Source organism: Cydia strobilella, chromosome 2 (genome assembly GCF_947568885.1).
Source record: "Cydia strobilella chromosome 2, ilCydStro3.1, whole genome shotgun sequence".
Taxonomy (NCBI): Eukaryota; Metazoa; Arthropoda; class Insecta; order Lepidoptera; family Tortricidae; genus Cydia; species Cydia strobilella.
This window is the reverse complement of record NC_086042.1, coordinates 29,320,636-29,338,160: the sequence shown is the minus strand read 5'-3', so window position 1 is coordinate 29,338,160 and position 17,525 is coordinate 29,320,636. Positions and strand designations below refer to the sequence as shown.

Genomic DNA, 17,525 nt, shown 5'->3' with positions numbered 1-17,525 from the left:
AATTGATGAAGTGCCTGCTAATGTTATTTAATGCAAGTTTAATTCCATTATCGTTTCAAAAACATTTCTATCAGCAAGTATTTATTTAATGAAATAAATCGCGGGATTTCCTGTGAACTGCTGACTTAATTCGTTCAATTTTGGCAACTCAACTGCGGACAATAATAAAATCGGTTTTCACATTAGAATATATTTTACAATTAGCCTTAATTAATACCGTACAAAATTACAAATAATGCTGCTACGTTAGTCCTTCCATTCGTCGTCTTCTGTGGTGTTTTCCGTTTCCAACATTTTCGAGGCAGTGGAATCTTCCTCATCCAATCTCTTGAAAAGGGAAGTCAACAATTTCTTGTTCAAGTGATCAGTCTGGCTTATTTCTCGAGTCGGCTGCTCTTGTATTTGTTCAGGGTTCACTGGGTGGGTCTTCTCTGGTGCAGGCATTTTAGAAACAAGAGATTCTGATGAGTAATTTTAATAAAAACAAAAGAACTTGTAAAAAACTACACACCTATAATGGTGACATAAAGTATAACTTGTATAAATTATGTTAAACATGATACAAGCATTGTTACTATACAGAGTTAAAACTTTTTAAATTGGTTGGGTTAAGCCCTCCCTATTAGAGTTAACGCTCCATTCCACGCACTGTTAAATCTGGTGACGTTTTAAAATTGTTTGCTGTAGATGTATAGACATCAGCCATTTTGTTAACTAATTATAATTAAATATAAATATAAATAAAAAACAAAGTTTTTATAAAAATGTGTCGACCAAAACATATTTTAACATTTTTTACTCTGAGGATATTCTTGGTTGCGTTCCGGATACCATAAGTTTTTTCTTCTGTGGCTAACCACCCGAACGACGTTTCCAACCAGCTACATTATCGTCGGCTGGTGTACTTGACCAAAAAAACCAATAAAAGTTAGTATAATACCAATTAAAAGTGCACATTTTCCATCACAAATACGTGTTAAATACATCCGTGCAAATATTGAGTGCTTATAATCCGTTGAAGTTGTTTCAATGTCGGCGGATCAGGGTGTCAAATTCTTACATAACTGCACCTAACCTGCATTTCTATTATCTGATTTTGTTTTCAGAGCCGTAAAAATGTTAGGACGTATCGCGCCTGGTGTCGCCCAGGTGACGGCGGTGGTCAGTCACCAGCAGAACAGGAATATGGCCACTCTGAAGTTCATTTCCCTCCGTCTGAAGTCCGTAACGAACATTAAGAAGATCACCCAATCCATGAAGATGGTGTCCGCTGCCAAGTAAGTACAGCTATGGATGGGGTGTTTTAGGGCAGATTGAGCACCTGGGCTAAGTAGTATCTCAAAGATCATTCATAGACAGTGTATGATAGACTCAACTTAGATGTTTGGATGAACTGGCATGGTGTGACAAAATGGTACACTTACTCCTTATTGGGTAAAACTTAATGTGATGTGTATTGGCACCGTGCGAAGTACATGATGGGGGTAAGTAAAACGATTGCAATGCATAAGGTGGTAAAAATTGACAACTAACGGATTAGCGTCTTTAACATTTCATACAAGTTATATGAGTCGAAATGGAACTTTATTTTACGATTACTCCTGAGATATTCTTTTAAATTGTATGGCGTAAGGGACCATTGTAATCTGTATGAAATGCTTAATATAACTAACATATTTAATTTGATAATTATTAATACTGTGTTTGTTTAAATAGCTTTGCAAATACCACATACTATGAAATCTTTTTGTAGAAGATAAGAATGGGTATAGTAAGTTATCCTTAAAAGATACTTACACCATCGCTGACTTTTTTGTAGAGTAATGAAAGAGAGATCTTTACACCATACATTGTTTTGTTATATCTCAAACGGGGTGGGCAGCGTTTTTGACTAAAGCTCTTAGCCAGCGTGTTTTCTGACTTCATTACCAAATATCGTCATATTTCAACCAATTTACACAAAACATTAACAAATTATACGCTTTAACTTTCCTCAAGAATCACTCTATTAATAGGTGAAAACCGCATAAAAATCCGTTCAGTAGTTTTCACTGAAATTATTACGATTAACTTACTTCTCGCTTAATAGTTTTGAAAAAATACAAGCCTATAGTTGCAACCGCTGTGTGGCACTGTCATCATGCACGGTCCCAATAAGTAATAAAAGTAACACTAACTAAAAAAATGCTTTGAAATAAGCTTCATAATGGACTAATGTAGACCCGGCTACAATACAAAATTTATAAAGGCTGATATTTGCTTGTAATTTCATTCAACGTTTCAGCAGTCAAACTCTTATCAATCAAAATAAAATACGAATTGTATGCAATTTTTTTCACTTATTTTGTAATTGATTCTAAAGCGTTTGATGTATTAATATTATGTTGTTCCATATTAATATTATTGTGTATTCCGTCCTTTGTTTACTTGATGTACTTATTAGATCGCTTTTTTGCTTTTCCGGATACATAAGTAGCAACTCTCGTATTTTGTAAAGATACGAGATTCTTTTGTTTTATGTGATTTTTAACCTACTTACCTATTTTCTAGGTACTCCCGTGCTGAGCGTGACCTGAAGGCCGCGCGCCCCTACGGAGAGGGTGCTGTCCAGTTCTATGAGAAAGCTGAGGTAAATATACCGTGAACTTGTTTAGAAAGAAAATCTCCATGTTGGATGCAGAATTGCAGATCAGCTTGCCACAAATTTTGCCCCTGGGACACCAACCGGTAAACATTACTTAGCACTAGTCACTGTTGGCTAATTATATCTGACGTTTTCAACCAAAAGGTACCACATTGTCGCTTGTTGATAAGGTTGATTTCTAATTGTAGCTATATGGAAATAGCGCCTTACTGACAAGCGACAATAACTACCCTTTTGGTTGAAAATGGCACATATTGTATTCTAGAAAAAGGACCATGTTGCTCCTTATGATAAGGTTCATCTTAAATTACGAGGCCTACACGCCGCTACTTGAAATCTAACTTCAATATTCTAAATTAGAACTTAAATCAAGTTAAGGCCAAAGCTGAGAACTCTAAAGACTAAGGTTTTTACCAACTCTTAATAATAATGGTAAGTGGGCACTTTTGGCAGTGTCCCTTTTAGAGGATAAATTTTTAAAAACGCTGAAATAACTTTTCTTTTATTCTAATAATATAAATTCGATATTTCTACAGGTCCAGGCACCTGAAGATGAGCCCAAGCAGCTCTACATTGCCATGACCTCCGACAGAGGTAAGCTTATTCTACCCAGGGACCGGACAACCCTTTCCGCGATAAAACCCTTTCAATGGGCGACACTTAAACACGGCTAACACATTGAAAGACTTTCCCTTTTGAGCTGCAAGCCCATTCATACCCTTACCTTTGACTAACCCTTACCGACAAGCTAACCAAAAATAAGGCTAGCTCTTAATAAGGGTTACCCTTATCTTTAAGCGCTTTTTATAAAGGTTTCCCTTAGCGTGAAAGAGACAGGATTAGTATATATCTACGGTAGTGTATGAAAAGGAAAGAAAATACGCGCCTAGTCAAAGAACGCCGCCGTCTCCGCCGACGATCGCTCGGATTCGAAGTAATGTGTGCTTTATGAACAAGGTAGACGACTTAAATTAGCACGGTTATATGCTAAAAGGGAAGCCCTTTATAAGGCTAACCCTTATAAGCAATATGCAAGGTGTTGGTGGGATGATAAGGGTTTTGTAAGGGTATTTGGGCTACCGATCACTCAAATGTGGTAGCTTTATATAAGGGTTTTTAAAACCAAAACAAAGGGTTTCGTCTGGCAAAGGGTATGGTGAGTTAAGCCTTATGCAATACCCTTATAAAACCCCGATAAGGGATAGCAGGCCGGTCCCTGATTCTACCTAGCGTTATCCCGGCCTTTGCCAGGGTCCGCTTTCCTATTTGCCTTTCTCCACTTTGCTCCTCTCCAACCTGGGCGTCCTCTCGCGTTTCCAATTAAGTTTTATTTTCATAACACTTAAATGAATGAAAGACACAAATGACGGGTTTCTTTAATAAACAACCCTATAATTGAATGTCTTCTTATATCTTCTCGGCCGGGCAGGCGTGGCTCACTCCGCGATTTCGCCGCGTCGCTACAAGACAAGTACACGCGGCCCACACCAAGTTTGGTGTCTAGCCATAGTAATTGCCGCGCACCGCTAAGGAACGCCTGTTCGGAATGGATCTGTCGTAGTAGACGCATTATTAGAGAGTTTAAACTTCTGTACCTAGTACTATTATTTATTCTGTGGCACAGGATACAAATCAACGCGAAACTACGTTTTTGCCTTAACCCGTACCAAAAATGTAAAAGGAAACCTTTATTGCGACCATATTGCGACTGTCTGTCTGTCACATCGATAAATATCTGGGATAATATTATTGTTAGTGCTCGCCGCTAGCTTGTCGCAACTGCGTTCTTCGATTGTACCTATATTATTTTGTCAGGTCTGTGCGGCGCCGTCCACACCGGCGTGTCCAAGGTCATTCGTCTCCGCCTCGCCGAGCCCGGCGCCGAGAACATTAAGGTCATCTGCGTCGGCGACAAGTCGCGCGCTATTCTGTCCCGTCTGTACGGGAAGCACATCATCTCTGTGTGCAACGAGGTTAGTTATGTCAAGGTCATCTGGTCGAGCCCGGCGTCGAAAACATCAAGGTCATCTGCGTCAGTGACAAGTCGCGCGCTATTCTGTCCCGTCTGTACGGGAAGCACATCATCTCTGTGTGCAACGAGGTTAGTTATGTCAAGGTCATCTGGTCGAGCCCGGCGTCGAAAACATCAAGGTCATCTGCGTCAGCGACAAGTCGCGCGCTATTCTGTCCCGTCTGTACGGGAAGCACATCATCTCTGTGTGCAACGAGGTTAGTTATGTCAAGGTCATCTGGTCGAGCCCGGCGTCGAAAACATCAAGGTCATCTGCGTCAGTGACAAGTCGCGCGCTATTCTGTCCCGTCTGTACGGGAAGCACATCATCTCTGTGTGCAACGAGGTTAGTTATGTCAAGGTCATCTGGTCGAGCCCGGCGTCGAAAACATCAAGGTCATCTGCGTCAGCGACAAGTCGCGCGCTATTCTGTCCCGTCTGTACGGGAAGCACATCATCTCTGTGTGCAACGAGGTTAGTTATGTCAAGGTCATCTGGTCGAGCCCGGCGTCGAAAACATCAAGGTCATCTGCGTCAGTGACAAGTCGCGCGCTATTCTGTCCCGTCTGTACGGGAAGCACATCATCTCTGTGTGCAACGAGGTTAGTTATGTCAAGGTCATCTGGTCAAGCCCGGCGTCGAAAACATCAAGGTCATCTGCGACGGCGACAAGTCCCACGCTATTCTGATGTCCTTCCTCGGGCCTATATCCATCTTTACCAAATTTCATCTAAATCGGTTTAAGCGTGAAGAGGCAACAGACAGACTCTTCTACCTAATTTCGCATTTATAACATTGTAAGCAGGGATCTGTATTGTAGCATTAACTATCCATGAATTATTTCAGATCGGCCGCCTCCCCCCCACGTTCCTCGACGCCGCAAAGCTCGCTAACGGCATCCTCACCTCCGGCTACGAGTTCGGCTCCGGCAAGATCATCTACAACAAGTTCCGCTCCGTCGTGTCCTACGAGCAGGCCGACCTTCCCCTGTTCAGCAGGCAGGCTGTCGAGGTAGCTATATCACTGGTGACATGACTGTAGTACACCCTGACCTCCGGCTACGAGTTCGGCTCCGGCAAGATCATCTACAACAAGTTCCGCTCCGTCGTGTCCTACGAGCAGGCCGACCTTCCCCTGTTCAGCAGGCAGGCTGTCGAGGTAGCTATATCACTGGTGACATGACTGTGGTACACCTCCGGCATACTGACCTCCGGCTACGAGTTCGGCTCCGGCAAGATCATCTACAACAAGTTCCGCTCCGTCGTGTCCTACGAGCAGGCCGACCTTCCCCTGTTCAGCAGGCAGGCTGTCGAGGTAGCTATATCACTGGTGACATGACTGTAGTACACCCTGACCTCCGGCTACGAGTTCGGCTCCGGCAAGATCATCTACAACAAGTTCCGCTCCGTCGTGTCCTACGAGCAGGCCGACCTTCCCCTGTTCAGCAGGCAGGCTGTCGAGGTAGCTATACACTGGTGACATGACTGTAGTACACCCTGACCTCCGGCTACGAGTTCGGCTCCGGCAAGATCATCTACAACAAGTTCCGCTCCGTCGTGTCCTACGAGCAGGCCGACCTTCCCCTGTTCAGCAGGCAGGCTGTCGAGGTAGCTATACACTGGTGACATGACTGTAGTACACCCTGACCTCCGGCTACGAGTTCGGCTCCGGCAAGATCATCTACAACAAGTTCCGCTCCGTCGTGTCCTACGAGCAGGCCGACCTTCCCCTGTTCAGCAGGCAGGCTGTCGAGGTAGCTATATCACTGGTGACATGACTGTGGTACACCTCCGGCATACTGACCTCCGGCTACGAGTTCGGCTCCGGCAAGATCATCTACAACAAGTTACGCTCCGTCGTGTCCTACGAGCAGGCCGACCTTCCCCTGTTCAGCAGGCAGGCTGTCGAGGTAGCTATATCACTGGTGACATGACTGTAGTACACCCTGACCTCCGGCTACGAGTTCGGCTCCGGCAAGATCATCTACAACAAGTTCCGCTCCGTCGTGTCCTACGAGCAGGCCGACCTTCCCCTGTTCAGCAGGCAGGCTGTCGAGGTAGCTATATCACTGGTGACATGACTGTAGTACACCCTGACCTCCGGCTACGAGTTCGGCTCCGGCAAGATCATCTACAACAAGTTCCGCTCCGTCGTGTCCTACGAGCAGGCCGACCTTCCCCTGTTCAGCAGGCAGGCTGTCGAGGTAGCTATATCACTGGTGACATGACTGTAGTACACCCTGACCTCCGGCTACGAGTTCGGCTCCGGCAAGATCATCTACAACAAGTTCCGCTCCGTCGTGTCCTACGAGCAGGCCGACCTTCCCCTGTTCAGCAGGCAGGCTGTCGAGGTAGCTATATCACTGGTGACATGACTGTGGTACACCTCCGGCATACTGACCTCCGGCTACGAGTTCGGCTCCGGCAAGATCATCTACAACAAGTTCCGCTCCGTCGTGTCCTACGAGCAGGCCGACCTTCCCCTGTTCAGCAGGCAGGCTGTCGAGGTAGCTATATCACTGGTGACATGACTGTAGTACACCCTGACCTCCGGCTACGAGTTCGGCTCCGGCAAGATCATCTACAACAAGTTCCGCTCCGTCGTGTCCTACGAGCAGGCCGACCTTCCCCTGTTCAGCAGGCAGGCTGTCGAGGTAGCTATATCACTGGTGACATGACTGTAGTACACCCTGACCTCCGGCTACGAGTTCGGCTCCGGCAAGATCATCTACAACAAGTTCCGCTCCGTCGTGTCCTACGAGCAGGCCGACCTTCCCCTGTTCAGCAGGCAGGCTGTCGAGGTAGCTATATCACTGGTGACATGACTGTAGTACACCCTGACCTCCGGCTACGAGTTCGGCTCCGGCAAGATCATCTACAACAAGTTCCGCTCCGTCGTGTCCTACGAGCAGGCCGACCTTCCCCTGTTCAGCAGGCAGGCTGTCGAGGTAGCTATATCACTGGTGACATGACTGTGGTACACCTCCGGCATACTGACCTCCGGCTACGAGTTCGGCTCCGGCAAGATCATCTACAACAAGTTCCGCTCCGTCGTGTCCTACGAGCAGGCCGACCTTCCCCTGTTCAGCAGGCAGGCTTTCGAGGTAGCTATATCACTGGTGACATGACTGTAGTACACCATGACCTCCGGCTACGAGTTCGGCTCCGGCAAGATCATCTACAACAAGTTCCGCTCCGTCGTGTCCTACGAGCAGGCCGACCTTCCCCTGTTCAGCAGGCAGGCTGTCGAGGTAGCTATATCACTGGTGACATGACTGTAGTACACCTCCGGCATACTGACCTCCGGCTACGAGTTCCGCTCCGGCAAGATCATCTACAACAAGTTCCGGTCCGTGGTCTCTTATGCCCAAGCTGACCTGCCGCTGTTCAGCAGGAAGGCTGTCGAGGTAGGCTATATCACTGGTGACATGACTGTGGTACACCTCCGGCGTACTGACCTCCGGCTACGAGTTCGGCTCCGACAAGATCATCTTAATTTCACCTCTAAATACGGCAACACCTCATTAGCCACTCACTGGTGGCCGAAAGTTTACTGGTTTTAGCATCGAACCGTGAGTGGTGGGCCGCCAGTTTACTACTTTTCGTTCCGACCATTCACGGGTTGACCGCCACTTGGCTTCTTTTACCAACTCTAAGGGCGACCAGCATGTGTTTGCACCTTCTATACGAATCCGAATTAAATTGGGTAGTTTTACATTTTTTTTAATGGTTATCAGTCGATCAGGTTTGTTATCAAATGTCTGTATGGGACCAGTCTTAAAGCAATAAAAAAGTCACAAATGATGGTCAGTCTGGCACCCGCACTTTACTGACGAAACGCTCTAACAAAATGGCAACACATCGTGACGTCACTATGTCACTTTGCTTAGAAGCCGTTTCGATGTACGGAAAACAAGGAAATTGCGATTTTGTCGGTGAAATATTGCGTTTATGTATATTGTTGCTGTATAATATTTTTTTTAATAAAATGTAAGGAATCGAATGGTACCGTTATTTTTTTCCTACTTGTTAGTTTTTTTTTAACTGAGGTCTTGTATTTTTTTTATTATTCCCATATATTTTTTAAGTTTCCAATTTATTGTGATAGATTGCTTTTTTTCTATCTATTTAACTCTAGGAGGATATCCTAGATTTAGTTATAAAATTCAACATGTACAACTACCCTATTCGAAATAAAATTTACTAACGTTAATCCCTGTCCATTGTTAATTCTAAATTGTTTGAACAGGCTGCTCCCAAGCTGGCGGTGTACGACTCCCTGGACTCGGAAGTGCTGCAGTCCTACATGGAGTTCTCGCTGGCCTCCATGCTCTACTACGCTCTGAAGGTTGGTTTTTAGGGTTCCGTACCCAAAGGGAAACGGGACCGTATTATAGTTTGATTCTTCTCGAATGATTTTTACGCCAGACCGTAATCCGTTAAACAAAACCCATTGTTTCTATTGTGTGAGTGCGTGGCCATTGTTTCTGAGCGCGTGCCACGCGCTGAGACACAATGGTCACGCGCTCAGAACAATGGCCACGCGCTCTCACAAAAGAAACAATGGCATTTGTTTAACAGATTAGGGTTTTTGCCGTAAAAATCATTTGAGAAGATTCAAACTAATTGTCCGTCTGTCTGTCACCAGGCTCTATCTCATGAACCGTGATAGCTAGACAGTTGAAATTTTCACAGATGTATTTCTGTTGCCGCTATAACAACAAATACTAAAAAAGTACGGAACCCTCGGTGCGCGAGTCCGACTCGCACTTGGCCGGTTTTTTTTTAAATCATAATACCTAAGTATGTTACTAAACGCCGAGTTAGATATAACTCCGTAATAGATGGATACAGTCTAAGGAAAAAACGTGCCTCGAAAATCACGAAAATTTGATTCTCGATCAGATGGCGCCACTAGTTTTGGCCTACTCTCGTATAGAGGGCGGTTGACGGTTTCGTTTGTTATTTAACAATTTTAACGCATATTAGTGAAAGAACATGGGTCAAAATCATATAAAAATAATAAATGCAAATAAAAAAACCATTTATCCATATTTAAATACATTTTATCGTATTTTTATAAATCTTCATTTTTTGTTTTAAAGTGTGTCGATAGATGGCACTGAATTTACTGTGATTACAAAATTTACTATGACCATAGAGTAACTTGTACTAGAGCGGTACTGTCATAGTAAATTTTGTAACCCCAGTAAATTCACTGCCATCTATCGACACACTTTAAAACTAAAAATGAAGATTTATAAAAATACGATAAAATGTATTTAAATAGGGATAAATGTTTTTTATTTTATTTGCATTAATTATTTTTATGATTTTGACCCATGTTCTTTCACTGATATGCGTTAAAATTGTTAAATAACAAACGAAACCGTCAACGTCATCTATACGACAGTAGGCCAAAGCTAGTAGCGCCCTCTGAACGAGAATCAAATTTTCTTGATTTTCGGTGCACGTTTTTTCCTTAGCTGTATCCATCCATCTATTACGGAGTTATATCTTTCTTTGCTATGACTACTGCTCTATTCTATTATATCCTCTTTGCTATGACATTCCCCTCTATCCTATATTTGTGCCATTTTCAACCAAAAGGGTACTTATTGTCGGTTGTCAATAAGGCGCTATTTCAATAGTTTCAATTTGAAATCAACCTTATCGACAAGCGGCAATGTGGTACCTTTTGCTTAAAAACGTCACATTCTTAAATCATTTTACGGTTTAGACTCACTTGTTTTAGTCACTCGCGCGACATGTTTCGGAGAGCCTAGGTCTCCTTTCTCAAGCACTAATAGTGCGAGCAGCGTTCACGACGACCGTGTGTTGCGTACTAAACGCTGCTCGCACTATTAGTGCTCGAGAAAGGAGACCTAGGCTCTCCGAAATATGTCGCGCGAGTGACTAAAAGAAAGAAGAAAGAAAGAAAGAAAAAGCATTTATTAGCACAACATAACAAGACTAAAACTAGAAATAATTAAACAGAATGAGGTTGCGCTAAGTGGTCCTTACTCAGCTTGGTGTCACGGTGTGAGCCAACATGGCACACTCCGCGACGCTGATTTTCAGTACAAGACAAACAAGTGAGTCTAAACCGTAAAATGATTTAATATTAGTATGTCTCACAACAGTTTAAATTCGATTACGTCACATTCTCTTTGGTAATGGTACGCAACCGTGCGTGCGCGACTCACCCTTGACCGGTCGTAGGAGGGGGCGTGCTCGGAGCAGTCGTCGCGCATGACGGCGATGGACAACGCTTCAAAGAACGCGGGCGAGATGATCGACAAGTTGCAGCTCACGTACAACCGCACGCGCCAGGCCGTCATCACCAGGGAGCTCATCGAGATCATCTCCGGCGCCGCCGCGCTCGAGTAAACATAACGGGGGCTTGTGCATAAATCACGTGAGGTTCGATAGGGGGAGGAAAAATCACGACAGATCACGTTGAGGGTATAAGGAAACCTCACATGCTCTACAGTGAACTTAATCGCGTATTGATTAAGTAGTTTGTCAAAGGACTGTCTCATTTCAAACATAGTTTTGAATGATTCACGGTTAGTTTCACTAGACTTATATTGACCGGGATATAGACCGTGATTACCTTTTGTATTATTTGTGAGCTCCCGATATTTCGACGCAGTTACATGCATCATGTTCACGGGTGACTGAAGATGGCGGGTGGGTGTCAAAGTTGTGTAGACAGCGCTCTGTCTACCCTCATTCTGGCGAGTCGGCTGCGTTCACTTTCAACGTTACCAACGGTCGCATTCACACTTGTTGGTCCGGTCGCGTTCACACTCGTTGGTCTGTCCAAACACACTACACTCACGGTGTCACTACGCGTGTTTGATTCGGATATCACTGGTTCACTGGTGGTTTGGGTATCACTGGTGTATCACGGTCTATATCCCGGTCAATTAAAGTCTAGTGAATCATACTCTTTGTCTTACACTAGTACAGTCGAGTTCATAAATATGCATTTTTTCACCTTGAATTAAGGTGAAGAAATGATACGCGATTAAGTAGTTTGTCAAAGGACTGTCTCATTTCAAACATAGAGAGAATCATACAATCTTTGTCTTACACAAGTACTGGCACCTAAAAGAAAAGAAAAGTTTTTTGTACTTACTGACAAGATTTGCTTGACAAACAGGGGGGGTATAAGGAGACCTCACGTGTATTTTTAATGTGAAGTGTGAAATTGGGTCAAAAATATATACGTAAGGATATGTGGGGGGGGGGGGGGGTGTCGAACCTCGCGTGATTTGTACTCGACTAATAAGCCTGAAATTCGTCGTCGAAAATCATTGTTTTATTTATAATATACTGCCGTTTAAAAAATGTAAACAATAGAAAAAATGTACCATATTGCTGACGTTATCGGACAGTGTTCACATTTATATGTAAAAAAACACGCATTTATATACTTAACTGGCTATAACACCTTTTTATAAATATATTTGGACACTGTTTGAGATTCATGGTCGATCATGGTTGGAACGGTGAAAGTGGTGGTTTAAATAATAAAGTATCGTTTAGATTTATTCGTTGTTTTTATTTAAAACTTACATTCATGGAGACTATATAAAGGAGCCAAATCTCTATGTATGAAAAGTGTCCATCAAAAAACAGTAATTAGGCGGCGCCACCATACACCGAAATACTACCAAAAACAACCTACGTAATTTGGTCGGGTTATTTGTTGCCTTATATGGTTCATGTTATACTCATGTCCCAGAGCCTAACTAGCGCCACCGGAGAGATTAGGAACTATTATTTAAAGCTTAACGCGGTCACTTTTACAACAATTCTGCCATAAGAGATTGCAATCCTTTCTATACCATCCATACTTATATGGTTCATGTTATACTCATGTCCCAGAGCCTAACTAGCGCCACCGGAGAGATTAGGAACTATTATTTAAAGCTGAAAGCGGTCACTTTTACAACAATTCTGCCATAAGAGATTGCGATCCTTTCTATACCATCCATACTTATATGGTTCATGTTATACTCATGTCCCAGAGCCTAACTAGCGCCACCGGAGAGATTAGGAACTATTATTTAAAGCTGAAAGCGGTCACTTTTACAACAATTCTGCCATAAGAGATTGCGATCCTTTCTATACCATCCATACTTATATGGTTCATGTTATACTCATGTCCCAGAGCCTAACTAGCGCCACCGGAGAGATTAGGAACTATTATTTAAAGCTTAACGCGGTCACTTTTACAACAATTCTGCCATAAGAGATTGCGATCCTTTCTATACCATCCATACTTATATGGTTCATGTTATACTCATGTCCCAGAGCCTAACTAGCGCCACCGGAGAGATTAGGAACTATTATTTAAAGCTGAAAGCGTTCACTTTTACAACAATTCTGCCATAAGAGATTGCGATCCTTTCTATACCATCCATACTTATATGGTTCATGTTATACTCATGTCCCAGAGCCTAACTAGCGCCACCGGAGAGATTAGGAACTATTATTTAAAGCTTAACGCCATGGAGACTATATAAAGGAGCCAAATCTCTATGTATGAAAAGTGTCCATCAAAAAACAGTAATTAGGCGGCGCCACCATACACCGAAATACTACCAAAAACAACCTACGTAATTTGGTCGGGTTATTTGTTGCCTTATATGGTTCATGTTATACTCATGTCCCAGAGCCTAACTAGCGCCACCGGAGAGATTAGGAACTATTATTTAAAGCTTAACGCGGTCACTTTTACAACAATTCTGCCATAAGAGATTGCGATCCTTTCTATACCATCCATACTTACATTGTAAAAACAGTCTTTGTAATTAAATGTCCAATGAGGACTAAAACTCAATTTCTCTAACCCTATGAAAGTTTTCTTAGATGATTTGTAAATATCCTTTACAAAATTTCGAAATTTGTGACATTCCATGGAAAAGGTACCGTATGGCGGTCGGCGCTTACGTCTTAGCAAAGATAGATATAACTCAGTTGGATACAGTCTAAGGAAAAAACGTGCCTCGAAAATCATGAAAAATTGATTCTCGATTAGGCGCCACTAGTGTTGGCCTACTCTCGTATAGAGGGCGTTGACGGTTTCGTTTGTTATAATTTTAACGCATATCAGTGAAAGAACATGGGTCAAAATCATATAAAAATAATTAATGCAAGTAAAAAAAATCATTTATCCATATTTAAATACATTTTAACGTATTTTTATAAATCTTCATTTTTAGTTTTAAAAGTATGTCGATAGATGGCAGTGAATTTACAATGGTTACAAAATTTACTATGACAGTACCACTCTATCTTATTATTTATTTATTATATCCTCTTTGGTCTTAGTATTAGAGCGCCAACCGTCAAATGGTGAACCCGGTTAAACGTATGACAGTCAAAGGGCTAATCCTAATCAAGGTCTATTCAAAGGAATATATATTCTCCAAGGGCCTGACACTCTTTGATAGAGAAAGATAGTCTTATTGCGATTCCTATAAGAGGGAAGAGAAAATAGTGCCATGCTTTGTCCTTATCACCGACCGGCTTTTTTTTCATGGTCGGGTTATGGCAGCATAGGTAGGAGGCGCTGGCGAAATACAGAAATTTATAAGTGAAAGAGAAAAAGGATTATGCTGCCATACATTAACCTGTCAATACATGAATATGTCTTTCTCTTACCCATGGTCGCTCGGTTTCATGTCTATAACTACTACACTTTTTTTTTTTTTTTGATGTCTATTTAGGTGAACAAAAAACGCATTTAGATTCAAGCCGTTTTATAAAACTTTCAATTGCACAGCGACAAAAAAACATTACATACAATTACAACTTTATATTATATTAATTAAAATTCTAATATACGTCAAGAAAACGGCTGCATTCAAATTTATATAAATCTAACAATATTTAGTCTAACACAGGATTTTTTTCTACTACATCTATTGGCTATGTGCGCAACGCGTAGTGAGGGAATTAAAAGCCATGACAACACACGTTGTGGCAAAAAAATTGCACACAATTTGACAAATAATGTATTCAAAAGTGAGGCAACAGTCACGCACATAGCCACTAAATATATTGATCAGCGTTGGTCGTGGTGTTATTAAAACTTAATATTTTAAAGGTTCTTTAAAAATTAACCTAACCATAGAGCACATAAATTTGAATTTAGAATTAGCAAGATTCTCTAATTAGCTCCATGCATGAATTTATTTTTAGTTTTGGATTCATAATTTATATCGTTGGAACACCGGAAATGATAAAAATACTTTTGTAAACCTTAACATTATTTTATTAAAAAATATTTAATATCTTGAAAATTTTTGAGCGGTTGAAACGCTCATAATTTTCGGCGCGAATTCGACAGAGCGTGATGACGTCACACGTTGGGCGGCCCAACTGACGTTTGCTACTAATGACACTAATCTGTCGAACGCGTGACGTCACGTGGCGTTTCGAGCGTTTCGCTCACTAGCTTTTCGCGGGCAAATTTTTGTACTTTTTATTTATAATTTTAAGTAATTAAATGGTAATTTAAAAACGGAAATGCATTTGTAACATGATACAACGGTAACAAACATCCGAATAAAACATATTTCGTTCAAATATAAACTTCATGCATGGGGATAATTAAATATAAAAATCGCACACAAATTATGTCAACCTAAACATGCAATAAACAGCCTTATATAATTTAGTTAAGGTTCAAAATCAAAGGTGCCTTTAAATCGCCTACTAAAATTGAATGCAGTAGCCACGTGTACTACTTAGCGCACTAACTTAGCGCTAATTCTTATGTCGTCAATTTTAAAACATAATGTTTTAACATCTAATAATACGCTAATACGAAATACCTAAACAATATCCATTCGCCTAAGAAACATGATTACATTTTTACTATAACAATGAAAGTTTCTTGACCGTTTTCAAAGTGTTATGTCAATTTTATAAATTATATTGACAATACAGATCTTTGCACCCGATAATTATAATTTTCTAAAATTCTACTCTACTGACAGTCAGATAATCAACATTAAACCTTTTATTGGCAATACACAGTAAATAATAATTAACAAGAAAAAACAGTTCTATGGTGGTATCGAGGAGTGGGCCAACATTCTTTTTATTATTATTCACAACGACGGGACTTATTTTACGCGATTAAGTCCCGTCGTTGTGAATAATAATGAGTAAAAATCGTGAAAGTTTAAATGAACATTCTTTTCGTTGTCTTGTTTCTGACCACTGTCACGCTTATATTTTTGTATTAAATAAATAAATAAAGTTGAGTTTTATTGCATGTCTTTCTAGCTGTATATTATAATTCTCTTGAGAAAAATTAAAAACTAAATTTCACCCCGTACAAAAAGCTTCAGTCATATTTTTGGGGTCAAAAAATAAGAACGAAATGAATTTTGACCCGATAATGAAATCACCGCGCAATGGTACAAATCTAACGCTATTTATGAAATGCTAATTTTCTTTTCACGGTGTAAGTAATTTTGGATACTACTTTACAGTCTTAAGGCCCACTGACTATCAGTTCGCTGGGCGATATCGGCCTGTCAAATTATTGTTCTAACTAACAGGCCCATATCGTCCGGCGGACTGATAGTCAGTGGGTCCCTTTCGAAAAAGTTAGACTTTGGAGGAAGCGTAAATTATTTCTATGATTACTGTAGGGTACGGACTCGATTTGTGTATGATTGCCATAATTATTATAATTTCTGGTGAATATAATGTTAATATACTGAGAAAATACATGATTGCAATAAGCAACAGTAGCTCATTATAAATTAGTGATTTCGGGCGTGGACCGGTGTTTAGTGGATGGTCGGCATTATATATCTATATATAATTAGCGATAACATACAAATTACATAATACTATTTACAATGATCGCCCGCGACTGGTCTCACCTCGATGTTATACCTGAAAAATAAATTGAAAGTTTAGATTAAATATATACTGTATACACTTTTGGGAGAAAGCGCTGGTGGCCTAGCGGTAAGGGCGTGCGACTTGCAATCAGAAGGTCGCAGGTTCAAACCCCGGCTTCGTACCAATGAGTTTTTCGAAACTTATGTACGGAATATCTTTGATATTTACCTGTCGCTTTTCGGTGAAGGAAAACATCGTGAGGAAACCGGACTAATCCCAATAAGGCCTAGTTTCCCCTCTGGGTTGGAAGGTCAGATGGCAGTCGCTTTCGTAAAAACTAGTGCCCACGTCAATTCTTGGGATTGGTTGCCAAGCGGACCCCAGGCTTCCATGAGCCGAGGCAAAATGCCGGGACAACGCGAGGAAAATGATGATGACTTTTGGGAGAAAATAGTCTTTTTTTTTTAATACTACGTCGGTGGCAAACAAGCATACGGCCCGCCTGATGTTAAGCAGTCTATGTAGCCTATGTAGGCCTGCAACTCTAGAGGTGTTACATGTGTGTTGCCGACCCTGACACTCCGCAACCTCGTTGTTGAGCTCTGGCAACCTTACTCACCGGCAGGAACACAACACTATTAGTAGGGTCTATTTATTTATTTAATCTTTATTGCACAAAAGAAAATACAATCGTACAAAAGGCGGACTTAATGCTATGAGGCATTCTCTACCAGTCAACCTTCGGGCAAAGCAGATAATTTGTAGGCGGTGCAACATAGTGATTACATATATACAAGTAGTTAAATAATGGATAGGCATAGACATACATACATATATCTGTATATATAATATTCATATAAATACATACAATATACATACATACAAATACATAAGATATCAGATGAAACTTTCAAAACAGAAACACTAAGAATTCATCGTTCTGCCAGCAAAGTACTCACGTAAGGATTTTTTAAATGCAAATCTATTCGGA

The 17,525-nt window shown here is 41.5% G+C and overlaps 2 protein-coding genes across 2 annotated transcripts in view; one reads left to right on the top strand and one right to left on the bottom strand.

Moving 5' to 3' along the window:
• Positions 1–796: 796 nt before the first annotated feature.
• Positions 797–12,213, top strand: LOC134755195 (ATP synthase subunit gamma, mitochondrial). The gene is made up of 8 exons (XM_063691718.1): positions 797–927; positions 1,107–1,277; positions 2,551–2,629; positions 3,181–3,238; positions 4,460–4,617; positions 5,502–5,666; positions 8,904–9,002; positions 10,877–12,213. Exons 2-8 carry the CDS (start codon positions 1,117–1,119, stop codon positions 11,042–11,044), a joined length of 888 nt encoding a protein of 295 aa, XP_063547788.1. The 5' UTR covers positions 797–927; positions 1,107–1,116; the 3' UTR covers positions 11,045–12,213.
• A 3,832-nt stretch (positions 12,214–16,045) lies between these two features.
• Positions 16,046–17,525, bottom strand: part of LOC134755172 (proteoglycan 4) — a 60,078-nt gene continuing 58,598 nt past the window's right edge. Inside the window, exon 23 of the mRNA XM_063691681.1 lies at positions 16,046–16,585. Coding sequence (XP_063547751.1) covers positions 16,580–16,585 — 6 coding nt within the window. The 3' untranslated portion in view covers positions 16,046–16,579. The remainder of the gene's footprint in view (positions 16,586–17,525) is intronic.